The sequence below is a fragment of the Mizuhopecten yessoensis genome, unplaced genomic scaffold (genome assembly GCF_002113885.1).
Source record: "Mizuhopecten yessoensis strain PY_sf001 unplaced genomic scaffold, ASM211388v2 scaffold10535, whole genome shotgun sequence".
NCBI classification, from domain to species: Eukaryota; Metazoa; Mollusca; class Bivalvia; order Pectinida; family Pectinidae; genus Mizuhopecten; species Mizuhopecten yessoensis.
Genome location: NW_018408595.1, coordinates 56,366 through 80,963, shown reverse-complemented (window position 1 = coordinate 80,963; position 24,598 = coordinate 56,366). Strand labels below are relative to the sequence as shown.

The 24,598-nt window shown below is 35.1% G+C and overlaps 1 protein-coding gene across 1 annotated transcript in view; it reads right to left on the bottom strand.

Moving 5' to 3' along the window:
• Positions 1-22,018, bottom strand: part of LOC110461023 (neurogenic locus Notch protein-like) — a 65,955-nt gene extending 43,937 nt beyond the window's left edge. The window contains exons 1-10 of the mRNA XM_021514288.1: positions 21,901-22,018; positions 14,446-14,567; positions 13,542-13,698; positions 13,081-13,232; positions 12,834-12,970; positions 9,551-10,071; positions 4,258-4,379; positions 3,344-3,500; positions 3,005-3,165; positions 2,758-2,891 (exon numbers count right to left, since the gene is read on the bottom strand). Coding sequence (XP_021369963.1) covers positions 2,758-2,891; positions 3,005-3,165; positions 3,344-3,500; positions 4,258-4,379; positions 9,551-10,071; positions 12,834-12,970; positions 13,081-13,232; positions 13,542-13,698; positions 14,446-14,567; positions 21,901-21,942 — 1,705 coding nt within the window. The 5' untranslated portion in view covers positions 21,943-22,018. The remainder of the gene's footprint in view (positions 1-2,757; positions 2,892-3,004; positions 3,166-3,343; positions 3,501-4,257; positions 4,380-9,550; positions 10,072-12,833; positions 12,971-13,080; positions 13,233-13,541; positions 13,699-14,445; positions 14,568-21,900) is intronic.
• Between the last annotated feature and the right edge of the window lie 2,580 nt (positions 22,019-24,598).

Here is a 24,598-nt window from a genome sequence, read left to right as displayed (position 1 = left end):
AGATGTACTTCGTTCATGTATTATAATGATTGGGTATGTTTAGGATGGCTAAAAGTCCAACTGAAATGAAATAAGATTGAATTAGAGCAAATCTTTCCAAAGAAATATAGGTAACCAAATAATGTGTTAAACCTTTATTATTAGCAATTGGGAATGCTTATAAAGCAATCCATTGAGCCATGTCAGAAGGACGAAGGAGGCCGAACCAAGTCATATAATGTAAAACTATCATAAATTGTAGCATTGATGTACTTACCAGATGTACTTCGTTCATGTATTATAATGATTGGGTATGTTTAGGACGGCTAAAAGTCCAACTGAAATGAAGTAAGATTAAATTAGAGCAAATCTTTCCAAAGAAATATAGGTGACCAAATAATGTGTTAAACCTTTATTATTAGCAAGTGGGAATGCTTATAAAGCAATCCATTGAGCCATGTCAAAAGGACGAGTGCCAAATTGACTTATAAAGTAATCTATTGAGCCATGTCAGTTTTAAGAAACAGACTATTGATTAAGGGGAATAACTCTTCTAAATATCACGCTTCAAGTTACCCAAAAAATCGTCGGTTTGTAACGGTTCGTTTTTTGTCAACGGAATTTTTACACATCATACTCTATTACGTACTGTTTAATTTGGTAGGTAGACTTTTAGTGACAATTTGTATTTTCAATGTCAATTTGACATTTTATATGTCGCATGGACGGGGTCCGTCTTGCATGGTTCCAATAAAATGTATCAAAACACAATTTAGCGGAATAAACTTACACTAAAACACTAACCAAAAGGAAGAAAATGTGTAGTAAATTTCATTCTATAGTTTGGAAATGATTGACATTTCCTGAAAATGGACATTTTGATACGGTAATATACCAACCTCATTATGAACGGCCCGCTAGTGAAACTAAACATCATGGAGGAAAACGACAGAATCGGAAGTCATACAGTTATCCCCCTTAGTACGACATCTGGCGGTAAGTGATATAGCTACGCACTGTCGACTGCATTTTCCAAAATCTACTGCCACAATCGGGTCTGTTTCCGGTTTAAGGGAGCGAGCATTATTTTCCGCGAATTTCGTTGACGATTTAAGCGCCGGCTGTTGTCTTAATGAGAACTAAAATTCTAGAATGAATTCTAGAATTTTAGTTCCTCATTAAGACGACAAGCGGCGCCCCATCATAAACGATGTCGAAATCGCGATCGGTAAAACTAGCATAGCATGGAATGAACACGCAATAGATTTGTAAACGAGTGAAACAACACAAATGTACATAGCATGGAAAATAGACACTTATCAACTAGAGAAATAATACAAATGTACAAAGAATTAGATTCCAAACCAGAAGTAACTAATTCTATAACTTATCAACTAGGGAAATAATACAAATGGACATAGAACTAGATTCAAAACCAGAAGTAACTAATTCTATAAAAAAATAATTATGGCGGTGATCCCCTTCCATACACAACATGTCAAAATTATTTTTCAAAAATTTAAACAGACACCTTACGAACATGTTTACCTACATGACGACATCATCATACACATATAATTCTGGAAACTTACCTGAAAATAATAACAGGAGGCAGCTCGGTTATATGCACCGTGTATTCCGGAAAGATTCTCTTGGCATGCGCACTTACCTTCACGTGGTATAATCCTGATTCATGAGTTATCTCGCTTGAACCAGGCCAACTGCCCAGTAACATTACCCCATATACTAACAGATTGACCATAACAATGGGTACCCTGAATATTCCAAAACTACACGTAACACATATAATATGATGTTGAAACTAAATAATATAACGATAAAGTTCAATCATATATTGATGAAATCGAATAATATAACTAGACAACCAAATCGTATAACGATAACATCAAATCATATAATGACAAAATCAAATAATATACATATATGTAATGATGAAAGCTTACAATACAATGGAAACCTAATCATATAATGATAAATAAAAATCATATATTGCTGATATCAAATAATATATTGATGAAATTATTTAATATAATGGTAAAGTCATATAATATAATGGTAAAGTCATATCATATAATGTTTAAATCAGATCATATATTGGTGAAACCAAATCATATATTGGTGAAACCAAATCATATATTGGTGAAACCAAATCATATAATGACGATATCAAATAATATAATGATCAAATCGAATAATATAATGATGACATCATATAATATAATGAATAAATCAAATCACATAATGATGAAATCAAATAACATTATGATAAAATCGAATAATATAATGATAAAATAAAATCATATATTGATGCAATCATATAAGGTAATGAAAATATCAATTCATATAGTATTTTTATGCCATATGTGACAACTATGGGGTTCCATATTACAATGACTTGAACATTTTATTAATGATCTTGATATTGAATAACCGGTTTGGACATTGAAAATATGATGATTTGCAGACATTAGATTAATTTATGTGTGAACACTGCCATATCAACAAAATTAAGACCTGTCCTCCCAAAGTTGAGGTGCAATGTAGCTTTCGTATAATGTATAATACACTTCTATGAACTCTAGTCTGCTTTATCGATCACAAAACGATGGTAAAAAATCGATGATGAAAAATAAAAAAAAAAAAAAAAAAAATACAAACAATCTAGCAAGGGAACGGACTTTTTTACACACACCTAGTGAATCATCTCATTCATTCAATAGTTGCTACCGTGTATATAGATCTTAACTCTCTTCCTACCTAGAAAACAGATCTTTTCCCCATCAGGCCCACAGGTGTAGTGTCCAGTCGTATTATCCGAGGGTGAACAGTAGATGTCACACTGCGCACCAAAGTAATGCTGAGGACACGTCGCCACCAACGTCACGTTAATACTAAAATAAAATAAAATACTTGTAGTCAGCTTCTGATGGTTGTCAAATTCCAAGTAGATTGGGTTCCAAATTAATTGAAAACACGAAATACATATATTTAGTATCTACTGTACCTGCAGGAACTACACTGTTGGTAAGGCTGGCATTGTATCGGGAGGTTAAATGGGCTGACAAGCTTGTCTGTACTGACATTGGAGCAGTAATGTGTAAGGTCGTCCTCGCCGGTCAAAGTGTTTTTGTTGTTGTACTTCTGCTTCACAGCTAGGCGTAATGTCTGTGGAAACATATTATCATACGATTTACTCTCTAGAGCGACATCTACACAACAACTCATCATATGACATAATGTCTGGGACAACATCTACACAGAAAACCATCATTAGATTTATTGTTTCTTGCAACATGTACACAAACATTATCATCTGGTTTGCTGTCTTGGTAAACGTAGGTACCTTTCTATATTCCTGTCTCGGAAGAGAGAAATTCATCTGTCTAAATTGGTATTGAATTAGCAGAGAGGAAGACGTAGTGGTATTTTCGCTGGGTGTACTTTTGTTGAATTTCTTGAAATCACCATCGTTCACGTACTGGTATTCCTCTTCACAAACCCTAAGATATAATACATAAAGCGCATTGGTTGATAACCATATATGTTTGCAAGATGTATTATTTTTTAACAAACTAGTACGCTCGTCCAAAAGTCTTCACTGCATTTCAAATGTAAATAACCGAGCATGTTACATGTACATGTACAATAATGATAATAAAATAATAATAAACATTTGATAAAGCGGCCGATCTAGCTAGCATAAGCCACACTAAAGCGCTTTACAGTACATAGATAGAAACTTAATACAATTAGCATATACATTAATCAGTACAATTTTGAGGAATTCGCAGGAGCTGCCTTATCAGGCGCTAACTACTATTACTATGCCACCTGGCTAATATCTCCCTATAAGTGTATGCTTGCGTGTGTGCTGGAGATGTAATGTATTATATTTGTTGTAGGACCGTGCTTCCAACGGCATCATTTATAGTGCCACCCCACTTGAATGCTACAGCACAGAGACTACAACATCATCCTCAGATCAATTTATACTCCATTTGGGTTGTTGGAGTTGGGTGGGCAGGAGAAGAGCACTTCTCAGAATATTCCATGCGTACGACGACTTCGGGGATCGAACCCCGGCCGCCTGTGTGAAAGGCCGGAGTGTTCACCAATCGACCAAGCCACCCATAATGATCCGCTTTATGCAAGACATCTTTATGATGTATCTAACTGAAGCGACTTTTCTAATAAAAATGTCAATGTTGTTATATAGAAGTTGTAAGGTACATTTAAGAAATAGCATGTATCACTTGCCCTCCGTCCACTAGGATCAGAAAGATTGGTGACCTGCACATGAAATTGTCTCCGCTATATTTGTAGGTATTCAGCTGAAATTTGACAGTAACACTATCCGAGACGCTCTCATTTCTCATCACCTGCAATCACAAACAACATCAGCCTATAGCATGTGATACAGTTATACGGTGATATCAATGTAACAATTCATTTGAACAATGATGAGTTGTATAGGATAATTTCATATGCAGAAAAACAGTAAACAATGGTAACGTGCAGTGGCAACGTGTAATACAGATAAACAGTGGAGCGTGTAATACAGGTAAACAGTAGCAACGTGTAATACATGTAAACATTGGTAATGTGTAATACAGATAAACAGTGTAGCGTGTAATACAGATAAACAGTGGTAACGTGTAATACAGGCAAACAGTGCCACAAACAGTGGTAACAGGTAGCACAGATACAAACTGGTAGGGTGTGATAAATAAAAACAGTAATAACGTGTAATACAGATAAACAGTGTTCAATGTGTAATACAGATAAACAGTGTTAAATGGGTAATACAGATAAACAGTGGTAAATGGGTAATATAGATAAACAGTGGTAAATGTGTAATACAGATAAACAGCGGTAAAGGGCAATACAGATAAACCGTGGTAAATGGGTAATATAGATAAACAGTGGTAAAGGATATTACAGATAGAGAGTGGTCAATGGATAATACAGATAGACAGTGGTAAATGGGTAATACAGATAAACAGCGGTAAAGGGCAATACAGATAAACCGTGGTAAATGGGTAATAAAGATAAACAGTGGTAAATGTGTAATACAGATAAACAGCGGTAAAAGGCAATACAGATAAAACGTGGTAAATGGGTAATACAGATAAACAGTGGTAAATGGGTAATATAGATAAACAGTGGTAAATGTGTGATACAGATAAACAGCGGTAAAGGGCAATACAGATAAACCGTGGTAAATGGGTAATATAGATAAACAGTGGTAAATGTGTGATACAGATAAACAGCGGTAAAGGGCAATACAGATAAACCGTGGTAAATGGGTAATAAAGATAAACAGTGGTAAATGTGTAATACAGATAGACAGTGGTAAATGGGTAATATAGATAAACAGTGGTAAATGTGTAATACAGATAGACAGTGGTAAATGGGTAATACAGATAAACATTGGTAAAGGGTAATACAGATAAACAGTGATAAATGGGTAATACAGATAGACAGTGGTAAATGTGTAACAAAGATAAACAGTGGTAAAGGGAAATGCAGATAAACAGTGGTAAATGGGTAATATAGATAAACAGTGGTAAATGTATAATACAGATAAACAGCGGTAAGGGCAATACAGATAAACAGTAGTAAATGTGTAATATAGATAAACAGTGGTAAAGGGTAATACAGATAGACAGTGGTAACTTGTTATACAGATAAACAGTTGTAACATGCAATACCTGCACAGATATACCATGTAAACGTTTAATACAAGCAAACAGTTGTTACGTGTTATACAGATAAACCATAGCAACGTGTAATACAGATAAACAGTGGTAACGTGTAATACAGATAAACATTGGTAACGTGGCATACAGATAAACAGTGGTAAAGGATAATACAGATAGACAGTGGTAAATGGATAATACAGATAGACAGTGGTAAATGGGTAATACAGATAAACAGCGGTAAAGGGCAATACAGATAAACAGTGGTAAATGTGTTATACAGATAGACAGTGGTAAATGTGTAATACAGATAAACAGTGGTAAAAGGTAATACAGATAAACAGTGATAAATGGGAAATACAGATAGACAGTGGTAAATGTGTAATACAGATAAACAGTGGTAAAGGGTAATACAGATAAACAGTGTTAAATGTGAAATACAGATAGACAGTGGGAAATGTGTAATACAGATAGACATTGGTAAATGTGTAATACAGATAAACAGCGGTAAGGGCAATACAGATAAACAGTGGTAAATGTGTAATATAGATAAACAGTGGTAAATGGGTAATAAAGATAGACAGTGGTAACTTGTTATACAGATAAACAGTTGTAACATGCAATACCTGCACAGATATACCATGTAAACGTTTAATACAAGTAAACCGTTGTTACGTGTTATACAGATAAACCATAGCAACGTGTAATACAGATAAACATTGGTAACGTGTAATACAGATAAACATTGGTAACGTGGTATACAGATAAACAGTGGTAAAGGATAATACAGATAGACAGTGGTAAATGGATAATACAGATAGACAGTGGTAAATGGGTAATACAGATAAACAGCGGTAAAGGGCAATACAGATAAACAGTGGTAAATGTGTTATACAGATAGACAGTGGTAAATGTGTAATACAGATAAACAGTGGTAAATGTGTAATACAGATAGACAGTGGTAAATGGGTAATATAGATATACAGCGGTAAAGGGTAATACAGATAAACAGTGGTAAATGAATAATACAGATAGACAGTGGTAAATGTCTAATACAAATAAACAGCGGTAAAAGGCAATACAGATAAAGCGTGGTAAATGGGTGATACAGATAAACAGTGGTAAATGTGTAATACAGATAGACAGTGGTAAATGTGTAATACAGATAAACAGTTGTAACATGCAATACCTGCACAGATATACCATGTAAACGTTTAATACAAGTAAACCGTTGTTACGTGTTATACAGATAAACAGTGGTAAATGGGAAATATAGATAAACAGTGGTAAATGAGTAATACAGATAGACCGTGGTAAATGTGTAATAAAGATAAACAGCGGAAAGGGCAATACAGATAAGCAGTGGTAAATGCGTAATATAGATAAACAGTACAGATAGACAGTGGTAACTTGTTATACAGATAAACAGTGGTAAAGGAGTAATACAGATAGACCGTGGTAAATGTGTAATACAGATAAACAGCGGTAAGGGCAATACAGATAAGCAGTGGTAAATGTGTAATATAGATAAACAGTGGTAAAGGGTAATACAGATAGACAGTGGTAACTTGTTATACAGATAAACAGTTGTAACATGCAATACCTGCACAGATATACCATGTAAACGTTTAATACAAGCAAACAGTTGTTACGTGTTATACAGATAAACCATAGCAACGTGTAATACAGATAAACAGTGGTATCGTGTAATACAGGAAAACCGTGTCACAAACAGTGGTAACAGGTAGTACAGATACAAACGGGTAAGGTGTGATAAATATAAACAGTAATAACGTGTAATACAGATAAACAGTGTTAAATAGGCAATACAGATAGAGAGTGGTAAAACGGTAATACAGATAAACAGTGGTAAATAGGTAATATAGATAAACAGTGGTAAATGTGTAATACAGATAAACATTGGTAAAGGGCAATATAGATAAACAATGGTAAAGGGTAATACAGATAAACAGTGGTAAAGGGTAATACAGATTAACAGTGGTAAATGGGTAATACAGATAAACAGTGGTAAATGGGTAATACAGATAGACAGTGGTAAATGTGTAATACAGGTAAACAGTGGTAAATTAGTAATACAGATAAACAGTGGTAAATGGGTAATACAGATAAACAGTGGTAAAGGGTAATACAGATAAATAGTGTAGCACAGAATACAGATAAACATAATAACGTGTAATACAGATAAACCATGGTAACGTGTTATACAGGTAAATAGTGTAATGTGAAATACAGATAAAAAGTGGTAACGGGTAATACAGATAAACAGTGGTAAAGTGTACATGTAATACATGTAAACAGTGGTACCGTATAATACAGAAAAAAACAGTGGGAGCGTGTAATACAGATAAACAAAGGCAACGTGTCTTACATATAAATAGTGTAACTTGCAATACAGATCAACAAATTAAAAAGGTTATGAAAGTAAACAGTGTTACGTGTAATACAGGAAAATAGTGTAACGTGTTAAACTGGTAAACAATGGTAACGTGTAATTCTGATAAACAAATGTAATAGATAATGCATGATAATGTGTATTCTGGTAAACAGTTGTGACATGTAACACATATAAATAACTGTAACAGGTATTGCAAATAAACAGTGTAACGTGTCATATAGATAAACAAGTGTAACAGGTTATGCATGTAAAAAGTGACACGTATACAGATGTAATAAAGATAACCAGTTGTAACGTGTAATGAAGGTAAACAATGACAACGTGTAATACAGGTAAATAACTGTTACTTGTTATACAGCTTAACAGGGGTAGCGTGTAAGACAAATAACAATGTAACGATTAATGCAAGTAAACAGTGAAACGGGCAATACAAATAAACCATGGTAACGTGTAGTACTATAAAACCATGGTAACGTGTAGTACAGATAAACAGTGGTAACGTGTAATACAGGTAAAACGTGTAACTTGTAATATAGGCAAACAGTTGTTACGTACAGTACATGTGAACAGTGGTAACATTTAATACAGATAAACAGTTGTAACGTGTAATACAGGTAAACAGTGGTAATTTGTAATACAGGTAAACAGTTGTAACTTGTAATAAAATAATCAATGATAACGTGTTATATAGGCAAATAATTGTTAATACAGATAAACCATGGTAACGTGTAATACAGGTTAACTATGGTAAAGAGAGTTACAGGTAAACCATTGTAACGTGTAATACAGGTAAACAATGGTAACGAGAAATACAGGTAAACTATGGTAACGTGTAAAACAGGTAAACAGTGGTAATGTGTAATACAGGTAAACAGCGTAACATGTAATACAGATAAACCATGGTAACGTGTACATGTAATACAGTGAAACCATGGAAACGTGTAATACAGTTAAACCATGGTCACGTGTAATACAGGTAAACTATGGTAACGTGTAATACAGATAAACAGTTGTAACATGCAAAACATGGCCAGATAAACCATGGTAACGTTTAATACAGGCAAACAGTTGTTACGTGTTATACAGATAAACCATTGTAACGTGTTATACAGGTAAACAATTGTAACGTGTTATATAGGTAAACAATTGTAACGTGTAATACAGGCAAAACAATTGTAACGTGTAATACAGGTAAACAGTTCTTACAAGTAGTACTGATAAACAGGTGTAACGTGTAAAACAGGTAAACAGCGATATTGTATAATACAGAAAAACATTGGTAACTTGTTATTCAGATAAACAGTTGTACCATGAAGCTGGGAGACGAAACTGTGCTTCAAACGGGTAACATTTCCTTTGTCACCTGTGGCGTTCTCTTGAAAGGAATTGGAAACTAAACCTACATTTATAATGAATATGACGTAATCACACTAACCTTTGGTGGGGATGTCACAGTCGGACTATGAGTTGTTACGTGTTGCTGACAGTCAATTCCACCAAATCCATCATTACATAGACAAGTGTATTTCCCTATACCATCGCGGCACGTTCCTCCATTTCGGCAAGTAGCATTTGCGCAATTATCAATGTTATGTTCACAGTGTAATCCATTAAATCCATTTACACAGGAACAAGTGTAATTTCCGATACCATCGCGGCACGATCCACCATTTTGGCAAATAACTTTTGCGCAATCATCAATATTATGTTCACAGTGTAATCCATGAAATCCATTTACACAGGAACAAGTGTACTGTCCGATACCATCGCGGCACGTTCCACCATGTTTGCAAGTAGCATTTACGCAGTCATCAATATTATCTTCACAAAACTCGCCAGTGTAACCAGTATAACAGCTACATGAAAAGTTTGCCACAAGGTCGATACATGTTCCGTTGTGGCAGGTCACGTTGACACAGTCCGGAGTATTGACAGTGCAGTTTACACCCTCGTAGCCTGCATAATGAAAATACTTTCACGTTGTAGCTTTTCTGAGAAATGCTACACTGCAGTGAGTTATATCGAGTATGACGGGTTGTTAGTTACATCAGTGTAATAGGTAATCAGTATAAAGATACAGTTTGTTCTAACTAGTGAAACTATTTAGTTAGTTCTTACCAGATTCTCATTCTACCTAGTTCTAAATCTATTTTATTTATCTGTATGTACATTTACAAAGCAAACAAGAGTTCATATCGGTTAAAAGTAGTAAAGCGTTGCAGGTTGGTCTTCACTTTGGAAGCACCGGTTTGGATTTGGAGGATAGAGTTATCTGGATATATAAAAAACAACAACAAGTGAAACAATATCTCCAAAGCGTTATAATTATCTAAAAAAAATACAAATGAGTGCTTTTAAATTCTAGAACTGTTTTTCTTTTTATTGTAAATTCTATATTTTTGATAAAATTACCAATTACGTTCAAGTATTATGTAAATCCACTTCTTCTTCCAGTTCTTTAACTTCCAAACAGAAGTTTCAAAAGCCCCGCGTAAACTGCAAAATACATCGTTTCCAATCAAAGACATGCAGCCGTTCGACGCACGCACACATCACAGTTCCACTAAAACCAACATTGGATTAAGACGGTTATGAACCTAAAAGTGCCAGAGGAGACATGGAGGAAGATGGCGACTCCCATTGCAAGTGGTAGGCAGTTTTATCTTAAAAGTAAAATTGGGATTACAACAACAAGAAACTATTTTATATCCTTATATCAAAAACAATACTTCTAAAAATATGCATTTGTTTACCTATTAGATTATCAAATTCCACAGGTCCATGTGCTAATTAAAGACGGTTGAAAACAAGTTACAGTTTTTCAAAAAAATAAACCGAAATATCATAAAGAAGATCTAAAAAATATAGAGGACTCTATTTTACGAACTGTCTTATAAACCGGGGGCCAAGAGGGCACGAGGACAGGTGTCAGTAGTAGGAATCGTCTTGGACCAAGAGGTACTGAATGCCCTAATAGATCTTTTAAACACCGATCTCTCCACGGCTGCCGACGCAGAGGGACGCTGAACAGTCAGCACAGTACAAATCTGCTGAAATGAGACCGGACCGCAACCCAGGTAAAATCCAAGAGGGAAATCTGAGTTATACCCAAAATCCTAAAGAAATGGGAAGATGGAACAGGCTGAAAAAAGATTGATCGAAATACTGCTTAGTAGAACATCCTGGTAAGGAGGAAAACGTGACCATTGGTTCTACAAACAAAGATAGGATCGGAGAACAATACGTTGCATTATGTGTTATTTTGAATTGGAAAAAGAGGGAGTTGGTATGCGCGCGCATCCGATGGTCGTATGTCCGGTTTTGACATTAAGTTGTTTCGTATTAGCGCGGGTCATTTGACGCTTTTGTTTATGAATTAAAGAACTGACAGTAAAAGTGCATACTAATCGGGGTACATTTACTTGCTTGATGTCTAATCAACTGTTTAAACCACGTTACAATGACTTAAACATTTCATTAATGATCTTGATATTGAATAACCGGTTTTGATATTGAAAATATGATGGTTTGCAGACATTAGATTAATTGATGTGTTCAAACTGTCATATCAACAAAGTCAAGACCTGTCCTCCCAAATATAAGGTGGGATTTATCTTTCTTATAATGTATATTCTAACACGATTTGTTTGCAACGCGTGTTTTGATTGGATACGGACCATGATCTAATCTGCGATAGAATCATGATCAATCGTGTCAAGCTCCTCCAATCGCAACTAAGCCACGCCCCATTTCTAACCAAAACAATATGGCGTCAAGCTTGCCTCATAGCGAAATCCCGCTGATAAGGCTAGCAGGCAACAGAACAGAAACAACCGATGAAATGTATTTGATGAATGAATTAAAAAGTTAAAATACACATTCCTTGTTCTTACCTCCATTTATTAATGAAACGTTCGTTCCATCCGTGTGAAGGCATCTATTTAGATCCGAAATCAAATGAAACATTTCACATGTGTCGTATGCATCTACACAAAACTCTTCACAATCTATACAAATAATCACTGATTTTGTCGATAAGCACAGATTGGTATGCATACTGACATGGAAATATAAGAACTTGGTCAATATTAATCCAAATGTGTCGTATAAACTTTGGTAACAGGACGTTCACGAAGAATCCAAATATTCCGCCTCGTCAACATACAGATCGAGCGCTCGCCAGTATGGGCGGGGCCAAATGACCAACTTTTGAAAGCTTCTTTCCGATTGGTCAGTCCGCTGCAGAATGACACCTCGCCAGTTCAGGTCACGCAGTGTTTTACTACGTTCTTTTGTACAAGAAAATACAATGTTTCTAAACAAATTAGTTTAGTATATTTGCTAAGGTGTGTTAGAATGGGGATAGAACGTTGTTTTTCGTGTCTATACTGGCGATTAGAACATCAAATTTGGTTTAAACTCTCGACCTATCGGTCTCGAGTTCAAACCCAAATTTCAAGTTCTAATCGCCAGTATAGCCACTCAAAACAACGTACTATGATATCCCCTAAATACACTTCTATGAACTCTAGTCTGCTTTATCGATCACAAAACGATGGTAAATAATCGATGACGAAAGGTAAAAAAAGATTTGAAAAATACTTTCTTGGTTTTGCAAACAATCTAGCAAGGGGAATCGCCTTTTTTACACACACCCCGAATCCTCTCATTCATTCAACAATTGCTACCGTGTATATTTATCTTCACTATCTTCCTACCTAGAAAACAAATCTTTTCCCCATTAGGCCCACAGGTGTAGTGTCCAGTCGTATTATCGTCCGAGGATGAACAGTAGATGTCACACTGCGCACCAAAGTAATGCTGAGGACACGTCGCCACCAACGTCACGTCAATACTAAAAAAAAAAAAACTTGTAGTCAGCTTCTTAAGGTTGTCAAATTCCAAGTAGGTTGAGTTCCAAATTAATTGAAAACACGAAATACATATATTTAGTCTCTACTGTACCTGCAGGAAGTACAATCGTGGGCTTGAAGCGTGAGGTTAAATGGACTGACAAGCTTGTCTGTACTGACATTGGAGCAGTAATGTGTAAGGTCGTCGCTGCCGGGCGCTATGTTTATGCTGTTGTACTTCTGCTTCACAGCTATGCGTAATGTCTGTGGAAACATATTAACATACGATTTACACTCTGGAGTGACATCTACACAACAACTCATCATAAGACATAATGTCTGGGGCAACATGAACATTAACCATCATCATGGGATTTTCTGCCTAGGGCGACATGAACATGGAACATCATCATAAGATGTACTATCTGGGGCAACATCTACACAGAAAACCATCATTAGATTTATTGTCTCGGGCAACATGTACACAAACATTATCATCTGGTTTGCTGTCTTGGTAAACAATTAGATATAAAATCATCACCAGGTATATTTTCCAAGGAAACACGTAGGTACCTTTCTATATTCCTGTCTCGGAAGTGAGAAATTCATCTGTCTAAATTGGTATTGAAATAGCAGAGAGGAGGACGTAGTGGTATTTTCGCTGGGTGTACTATTGTTGAATTTTTTGAAATCATCATCGCTCACGTACTTGTATTCCTCTTCACAAACCCTAAGATATAATACATAAAGTTCATTGGTTGATAACCATATATGTTTGCAAGATGTGTTATTTTTTAACAAACTAGTACGCTCGTCCAAAAGTCTTAACTGCATTTCAAATGTAAATAACCGAGCATGTTACATGTACATGTACAATAATGATAATAAAATAATAAACAGCATTTGATAAAGCGGCCTATCTAGCTAGCATAAGCCACACTAAAGCGCTTTACAGTACATAGATAGAAATTGATACAATTAGCATATACATTAATCAGTACAATTTTGAGGAATTCGCAGGAGCTGCCTTATCACGCGCTAACTACTAGTACTATGCCACCTGGTTAATATCTCCCTATAAGTGTATGCCTGTGTGTGCTGGAGAAGTAATGTGTTATATTTGTTGTAGGACCGTGCTTCCAACGGCATCATTTATAGAGCCACCTCACTTGAATGCTACAGCACAGAGACTACAACATCATCCCCAGATCAATTTATACTCCATCTAGGTTTTTGGAGTTGTGTGGGCAGGAGAAGAGCACTTTCTCAGAATATCCCATGCGTACGAGGACTTCGGGGGTCGAACCCCGGCCGCCTGTGTGAAAGGCCGGAGTGTTCACCACTCGACCAAGTCACCCATAATGATCCGCTTTATGCAAGACATTTTTATGATGTATCTAACTGAAGCGACTTTTCTAATAAAATAGCAGTGTTGTTATATAGAAGGTACATTTAAGAAATAACATGTATCACTTGCCCTCCGTCCACTAGGATCAGAAAGATTGGTGACCTGCACATGACATTGTCTCCGCTATATCTGTAGGTATTCAGCTGAAATTTGACAGTAACACTATCCGAGACGCTCTCACTTCTCATCACCTGCAATCACAAACAACATCAGCCTAAAGCATGTGATACAGTTAAACAGTGACATTCTGTTATCAATGTAACAATTTATTTGAACAATAATGAGTTGTATAGGATAATTTTGTATTCAGGAAAAAGTAAACAGTGGTAACGTACAGTAGCAACGTGTAATACAGATACACATTGGTAACGTGTAATACAGTAACGTGTAATACGAATAAACCATGGTAACGTGTTACACAGATAAACCATGGTAACGTGTTACACAGATAAACCATGGTAACGTGTTACACAGATAAACCATGGTAACGTGTTACACAGATAAACCATGGTAACGTGTTACACAGATAAACCATGGTAACGTGTTACACAGATAAACCATGGTAACGTGTTACACAGATAAACCATGGTAACGTGTTACACAGATAAACCATGGTAACGTGTTACACAGATAAACCATGGTAACGTGTTACACAGATAAACAGTTGTTACGTGTAGTACACATCAACTGATGTAACATGTAGTACAGATAAACTATGGTAATGTGTAATACAGGAAAACAGTGATAACGTGTCATAAAGGTAAAAGTTGTAAAGTGTAATACAGGTATAGCTTGTTAGCGTGTAATATATAAACAAGTAAATAGAAGATAATGTATTGCAGACTTGTAATGGTACATGTCGCACGTTTTGTATTTTAACAGTAATAATATATAATAATTGTAAATAATTATTGTTTAATAAAGGAAAACAGGGGCTAGTACGTGCTCGCTGTAGCTCTTAAGGTGGCTCCACCCTTTCGCAATTAGTCAGTAGAATTCAATAAAGGTTTCACATAATGGTTATGTCAATATGCAGAGATGACTTTTTGAAAATCTAAGCATTCCGATAATCTGGGGATTTGTTTGTAAAAAAAAAAAATGAATTTTTATCAAATTCAACACTTACACATTTTTTGAGTGTGTGGCATTGTTCAAAACTATTACAACAATAAATAATGAAAAGAAACATTGCTATTCAACCCTACAAATATTTTATTTATCATAAAATATCTGCAACATTTTACAACAAGCGTTTTTTATTGAAATTCTATGGATAAAAGTTGCTAAATACAAGCTTAAAGAAAACAGGAAACATAGTGTCATACGAAAAGAGTGAAAAATTGAACCAAATACACACAGTCTTTATAATTCATTTATTTTACATTTTACAATAACTTTTATCCTGATGAGAGTTGTCTACCTTGAAAAAATTTGGAACGTTTTGCAGAGGGATAGAATTTATACAATGACATTTATTTTCTTTACTATACCAAAAACGACGGAAATAAATTAAATTACTATATTTAATTGTCAATTTACTGTTCTTTTGTGTAACAAAATTACTCTCAATCATGTACACTTTGGACATTATTCCATTGCCCGCTTACGCATGGTATATTTACACGTCCGGTACATATGTAACCATAGGCTATCGCATGGTATGCCGTGTAACGGGTTGCGTTAACTGTCTCTACTGGGGACTCGCTTGGCAGAATATTGAGGATAACAACACACAACCGTTCCTTTTCGTGATCTTCACTTTTATTTCCTTCCAAAACTAAAGAGTTCCCTTCAAGGGAGAACATGCCTTATGTTACAATTGCCAAATGATATAATCCTAATTGGAGTTACTTCCCTTACACCAAAAACATACAAATGTAACTATAGTACTTATATAATATTAATTAATCACACAATTGGATGGTTCACAATAATATATGCTATATATATAACAGCCGTTATCACGTGCACGCACATGCACTTGCATTTATAAGGATCTTGATATTTTACAAACCGCTATTTTCACAGAGTTATTGTAATTGCACTTATGAAACGATTTATCTGACAGAGCGTAACTCGCTCGACAATAAAAAAGTCGAAGCCTACGACCAAGAGCTTGTGAACTACTGTTAGCACGTGATACGTACAGGTGAGGTCGGTAAACAAAACACTTCAGTCTGCATTCCATGCGCCTCATGTACGACCTTCTTGAAGTCGTCTGATCGTATGTCAGTGTCTTCCAGTGAGTTAATTAATGTCTTTGTATCATAAGCTTTATTTTAGAAGTACGTGTGATTACATATTTCCAAGTTAAGTCTCGATATCAGGTGTTCACATATCATCGCCACGATAATATTGTTTACCCGGTGTTACTATACTTTACATTACGGTAATGGAATGCCCGATACGTAATACGGAAATGACGACACGAAAATACGACAAGAAAAACATGTGTCTTACGAATGATGGGAAGTCCTGAAACCAGTTATTATTCAGACACAAATAGTCACCAATATAATGATGTCGTTATACAATATCACTAACCCTCTAGAGAATAATAGAGTGTCAGTGAGATGGATATGATCTAAACTACGCCCTGTAGATAATACCTCCCTTTATTAGACAACAAAAATGTTGTTAATTAACCTATAACGCAGATATAATATGTACTGACAGTATTAATAAACATGATATTGATATTGCTAATATAAAACTATCACAGCGATAATTTGTAATGATTACGGAGATATTTTACAGTAGGCAATGACAGCATGTCTCAACCAACATAGAAATAGTTAATACCACATGTCAGCAACAACGTGGAAATAGCTTGAACAACAGTTACACTTCTTTACATAAATAGCTTATACAAATGTACAAAACTGATACACAAACACAGAGTATAGATAATACCTCAAAACTTACTCTCAAAGAAATGGTTAACACCAAATACACTTACCGACACAGAACAGACACTACCAAACACTTACCCTCACAGGAATAATTCATACCAAACACTTACCCTCACAGGAATAATTCATACCAAACACTTACCCTCACAGGAATAATTTATACCAAACACACTTACGCACACAGAACAGATAATACCAAACACTTACCCTCACAGGAATAATTTATACCAAACACTTACCCTCACAGGAATAATTTATACCAAACACATTTACCGACACAGAACAGACACTACCAAACACTTACACTCATAGGAATAATTCATACCAAACACTTACCCTCACAGGAATAATTCATACCAAACACTTACCCTCACAGGAATAATTTATACCAAAAACTTACCCTCACAGGAATAATTTATACCAAACACTTACCCTCACATGAATAATTTATACCAAACACTTACCCTCACAGGAATAATTTATACCAAAAACTTACCCTCACAGGAATAATTTATACCAAACAAACTTACGCACACAGAACAGACACTACCAAACACTTACCCACACAGGAATAATTTATACCAAACACACTTACGCACACAGAACAGACCCTACCAAACACTTACCCTCACAGGAATGATTTATACCAAACACACTTACGCACACAGAACAGACACTCCCAAACACTTCCCCTCACAGGAATAATTTATACCAAACACACTTACGCACACAGAATTATTATATAGCAAACACACTTACCGTCACAATAACTAGTGAATACCAAACACACTTACCCTAATAGAGAACACCAAACACCCTCACCCTCACAGAAAAAGTTTATTTCCAAACACACTTACCGTCACAGAACAATTTAATACCAAACACACTTACTCTCACAGAACAAGATAATACCAAACACACTTACTCTCACAGAACAAGATAATACCAAACACACTTACCCTCACAGAACAAGATAATACCAAACACACTTACTCTCACAGAACAAGATAATACCAAACACACTTACTCTCACAGAACAAGATAATACCAAACACACTTACTCTCTCAGAACAAGACAATACCAAACACACTTACCCTCACGGAACAAGATAATACCAAACACATTTACCCACACAGAACAAGATAATACCAAACTCACACATCGACATAGTCTTGTATTGCAAAGTACGTAGAATTGCCATGCACTAAGATCTACGATTGAAATGTCTTATGCAATTATGCTTTATTCTGTCGAAATTTAGAAGTTTAGGAAATTCAACATTTTCTTAAATACACTTGCAGATTTGTTAAAGAAATGAATTTGAGTATGCAGAAAACCAATGAATCTGGATATAACAACAACAGGTTTATTGTTCAAAAGTATGTAGACTAATAAATTGTAAGTTAAGAGCCTCTAATATGCTCCTACACTCTGCGACTTTGATATGGTATACCGCGTGTAGCTAGAATAATTACTATGAACACCAACCGTACCTCAAATAAGGAAGAAAAACATTTGCCTATTACTACTGGTGAGTTCCTAGTACTATAAAAACAATGGCTGGTTCTTATCATGTCATGTTAGGCTTCTCTCTAGAGTAAACAGATTTCAATATGGAGAAAGTAAACACAATTAAACCATTAAAGCAGATCCTTTTGATGTAATTTTTGAATTTTTACCCTAAATCAATCATTGCTGATCTTTAGAAATTGTATTTATACTATGCATGTACCACATTGAGTCTATTCTGATCAGGTTATGAGTTGAGCACGAGAATTCTTTTATCATATACATGTATCACCTCATACAAACGTGTAATATTATTTTGTGAATGATTCATAATCCTATTTATTATTCTGATTAGCCCCACAAATAAGCTACAATACAATCCGAAACAATCCTTTTCCTCACAAATAAGGTACATATACCACCAGAAACATTCATTAACCCAACAAATAAGGTACATATATCATCAGAAACATTCATTAACCTCGGTAAATAAGGTACATATACAATCAGAAACATATAAATCAGAAACATGCATTAACCTCAGTAAATAAGGAAAATATACAATCAGAAACAGATTTTTTACCAATAATCAATCATTGTTGATCTTTAGAAATGATAATAATACTATGCCTGTACCACATTGAGTCTCAATCTTTTTTCTGGTTTGTTTTCTATTTTAATCAGGTTATGAGGTGAGCACAAGTATTTGTTATCATATATCACCTCATACAAACGTGCAATATTATTTTGTGAATGATTCATAATCCTATTTATTATTCTGATTAGCAGACAAATTTTCATTTCCAAAACAAATTAACGTGCTATCGGTTCAATAGAAGAAATAGCCATGTTTTTATTCTTGCCTTTTCCTGCTTTTCAGACTTTGGTTTAATGATTAAAAGAATCAAAAGGAGGTATTACACATACATCAATGGGGGAACCTACTTATGTACCTTAAATGTAGAACTATCTACTTCACCAATGCACTTATTGTAGAGGGGACACACTACTGGTTTCATACATCTAGTCTACAGCGTGGCATTTGTAGTGATATGGGTCAAAGCAATCACGACCAAGATTATTCCCTTCAAAGTAGACGTTCTTGTGTTTCCACTGATCCTATACATGTATTTTGAAATCGCCGTGCATCACTCATATCCGATAAACCCGATGTTTAAATTCCAGATCATTAGGCCTGGAAATCGAAATAAAAAAAGTGATTTGTTTTAATAAGTACAGAAAACTGTTTGTATAAAGGTAGGCTAGAGAAGCGTTATACACTAAGATTTTTGTTTAATTTATTTTCAGAAGTCTGTTTTCGATAAAAAGGCGGAAATTACCTCCATTAAAACCACAGGTGTAATACATTCTGGATTAGGTATATTACGGATGTTTGAAAAGTTTATTTATTTGTTGTTAACGTTATAACTATAATATTTACTTTATCTCACATAGTCCAGTCCACTTCGTTTGATACTGCATGTAGAACATCAATGGATACGAAATTTAGTACCATGAACATTTTTCAATATAGGGAACATCAGGCACAACTAATGCCAAAACACTAATCATCCATAAGCTGTTTTGCAATGTTATCATGGACTAACACGCCACAATCCGATCTAGTACATCATGTATCCAAACAATACCTCTGATATATATTACATCAAAACATGTTTAACATGATTGTTGATATTGAGAGGTACTGTTTTCCCGAGTTATTGGATTTATTATTCGTTTATCGGGATATCTGCGGTTTGCAGATACTGTACTTGCAAATCGTGTTTCAATATGGGGTTGATTTCTTCGACTCATTCCCAGCACTAAATGTTAGTCTTAATAACGACATCGGTATCGACTTGTTTATGATATGAAAATAAAACTGACAGTACATGATATATTTGTATAGCTTTCCATTTTTCAGATTAGAAAATGTGATTCACACATGTACAATATTGCTCTTAAGGTTATAGAATGTGCCAAAAATATATAAATGCCATCTAAAGGCTTTTTCTGACACCTTAGTGATATTTTTGTCTTCAATTTTATTTGTGCAAATACATAGAACCAAAGTACAAATTTAATCGTCTTATTACGTCATGTTTCAAATTGTCGCCTTAAAACTTAAATATAAGGATGGCACGAGATACAAAATATAAGGGTGGCACGAGATACAAAATATAAGGGTGGCACGAGATACAAAATAAAAGGGCGGCACGAGATACAAAATATAAGGGTGGCACGAGATACAAAATATAAGGGTGGCACGAGATACAAAATAAAAGGGTGGCACGAGATACAAAATATAAGGGTGGCACGAGATACAAAATACAAGAGATTTTACTTAACGTCGCATATTTAAAACAATAAACAGAGACGCTACAATGTTGTTAGACAGAATAGATTGTGTACTCGCTGTGCTTCTGGTGGTATAGAAGATGAATTTCACTTCATCTTAAAATGTCCATTTTATCAAGACCTGAGATGTAAATATATCAAGCGATTCTATCATAGAATCCTAATGTTTTTTTCTGTTAACGAAATTATTGAGTACTAATTATAATAATGTAAAAGAATTGTGTAATCTCGGAAATATTTATATTGTGCTACGAGAAAACGTACAGAATTCAATGTCTGATATGGACAACTGTACTATGTAAGCTCACACTTAACTAATTTGTATACATAATCTCTTGTACATGTACAATGTACTACATGATGCAACTGTTTGATATTTAATCTATTAGCCGGGAATCCGATGCCTCTCGGAAATTAAGAAATTGAACTGAATTAAACATAATAACATTGCTGTTGTATTTGTTGTTGTATATCAAATTGTATGTTTTGCATGGAAATAAAACTTTCGAAATACAATAATTTGCTGAGACAGTCCCTGCTACTGAAGTTTCGGGGTAATATGAAGACACGAACGCCCACACCGTGTTAGTCCTACTCATGAATATTGTAAAAAAAAATGGGTGTGGACGTAGCTGGCCTCGTTAGAAACTATATTGCTGGTAATGACAAATAACTTATAAGATACCTTTCCAATCGAAAGATTCTCTTTCTTTTGTTTTGGTAAGCCCCCAAAAAATAACTTACCTGGGCTAGCATTAGAATGGACAATATATAAAGCCACGCCATATTGCTGATCCTTTATCTTACTTCCTTCAGCACAAACAGCGCTTTTACTGATAACAGTCTACACGCCACCTATACATCTGCGTTATCGGACAAGTTAGAAACAGTTTTTTATTGTGTTTTATTTTATCTGTGTGGTTGGGTTTATCCATGTATAATAATAAACGGAGTCTCAATGCATGTATTGGTCGGGAGTACCCAGTTAATATTGGTCAGGACGGGTGGAGTTAGCAATATTCGCTGAAATTAGTGGACAGGTACAGACTATTGACTGGGATTGGTGAGGAAATATATAAACTTGTATAAGATTGGTGGAAAAGTATTAAAAATTGACTGACAGGGAAGGAGCAGAATAGATTACTGACAGAACTTGGTGGGAAAAAAAGAATAGTTTCCGAGATTAGTGGAAAAGTAAAATATATTGGCTGATAAGGGTGGTTTGGTTTTGGTTTTATAAGATCATCTAATGACGTGCCTCATGTGTGTAATGTTTGAGTGTATGTGTGTACGCTGAGATATGGGTGACAGAATATTGACCAAGATTGGAGTAAATAATTGGTCCAGATAGAAATGAGGATCGTTACATAAACTTGGTGTTTATCTTATTTAATTACTAACCAAATTTCGTCATAGAAAACTCATTAATACTAAATCCAATCACAAAATAAAATCCATATATAGGTATTACATTAGTTTTTGAGTAGATATAAATGTTACACATGTGAAAGTTCCTAACTTGGAAAGAAACAAACATTCTTTCATAGATGATCGCCTCACTACCATTCTATGAAGAGTGTGTTTCCACGATCATTAATTGTATCATGCCTTTCCTCAGTAGCCACATACCAGGCTTGTTTGCTGACTAAATTGTTTTAGTATCCCTCGCTTTCACCGAAACGGGGGGTACTAATTTGGGTTTGTCTGTCTGTCTGTCTGTCTGTCACACTTCGTTTCCGGGCAATAACTGCAACAAATGTTAACCGATTTTTTTCCAACTTAGTAACAGGGTTTAACGCATTAAGGGCTCGGCCAAGTTTGAAAACCACTTTAATCGGACTTGATTAACGAAAAACGTCATATCTGCAGTTTCCGCTTAATAACTCTAGCAAATATTAGCCAACTTCCTTCAAACTTGATAACAATGTTTGTGTTCCTTTGTCTTTCCACCCATCTTGGGCACTCTTTGGTTTTCGTGTGATAATTGCTGTAGATATTGTGCAGATATTTCAACCAAATTCCGTATGCACAATCCGACTCATGCTAAGTTTGCCAACCGATAAGATTTGTGCATATTTACGGATAATTAATGAGGCTAGTAAATTCTGATGGATTAAACGATTAATTTACACCGTAATTCCTACATATTCAATAAAAAGTATAACTTCTGTATAAGGCTTTTCTTTTCTTCGAGTTTCAAGCTTTACTGTCATACATTATGTCTCAACAGCACGATACTCACATGTTTTAACCTAACCTCAATAATGTTTACCTGCAATATGTCCTCCAAGCGGGGGATACAAATTCCACGAATTTGCTTGTTACTCCAAAGTCTGGTCTATACACCATGGATATGTTGGTACAAACATTTCGTACCTCCTGGGGATCCATTATTTACAAAATCGTTTTTGTTTCTGTCGGATAGGCTTCAATTGACTTAAACAAATAATGAAGTCAGCAGTCTCCACTCGTATAGTGCTACGTTTTAAATAGAAGCTTTCTACTGGCCATTCTCTGATTTTAGATCATCGTTGTGCGGGTTTTTTTTTTATTTTTCAATTAAAATCAATAAGTTTGGGGGGTTTTCCTAAAAGAAAACTGTAAGACGGCTACCACCAGTAAACATTGAGGAAGTGGAATATTTTATTTAATTTATGCAATCGAATAGAGATTAAAAATTCTTTCACGTGGGCTTTAAATTGTGGTCAAATTCTGATCAGAGCAACTGATTTCTCTATCCACCTTCATTACGTATGCTGTGATAATCTGTGACGTCATATATAGAGTCTTAAACTCCCCAACCATCCTGGCCGACCTTGTTAGGAGTTCGTGCACGATGTGACAAACATATGCTTGCATTATTATGTTTCATTTTCGTGTTTCACACACTGTGTGTATACTTTATAGTATCTTAATAGTTTCGTATGAAAATAATGAAATTAGTCGAGAGGGGGGAAAAAAGAACTCGGATATTAAAAAAATCCCATCAATTGTATGTTTTTTGTGTGTAAAAGATTTTCTTTATACCCCTGTTATCCCCCTCTTGAGATACATGTTCATGACATAAAAGAGTAATACCCCACCTAAACGCGGATGTCAGGAAGTGAGAACCAACAGGTACCCCGTAATGATCCCCATAGGTGATAACATTATAGTGGGGACGATATAACATCTCCACGTTATGTCAAAACTTGTCTTTTATGAAGTGATTAAATGTATCAATAGTTGTGTATCTACAGGTATTACATCAATATACACGATGTATCATTGCGTGTTTACATTCCTAAGTAAACTCGCACATGCTTTCTCGCCGTAGTAACCACTCAACGTTTAATCTTCTGGTGAAAAACCCCACCTTAACATGAAATTAACTTCAGTCCTACAAATGTGTATTCTTAATCCATGATAAAATAAAGAAAAACCTTTCAACATTTTCAACAAA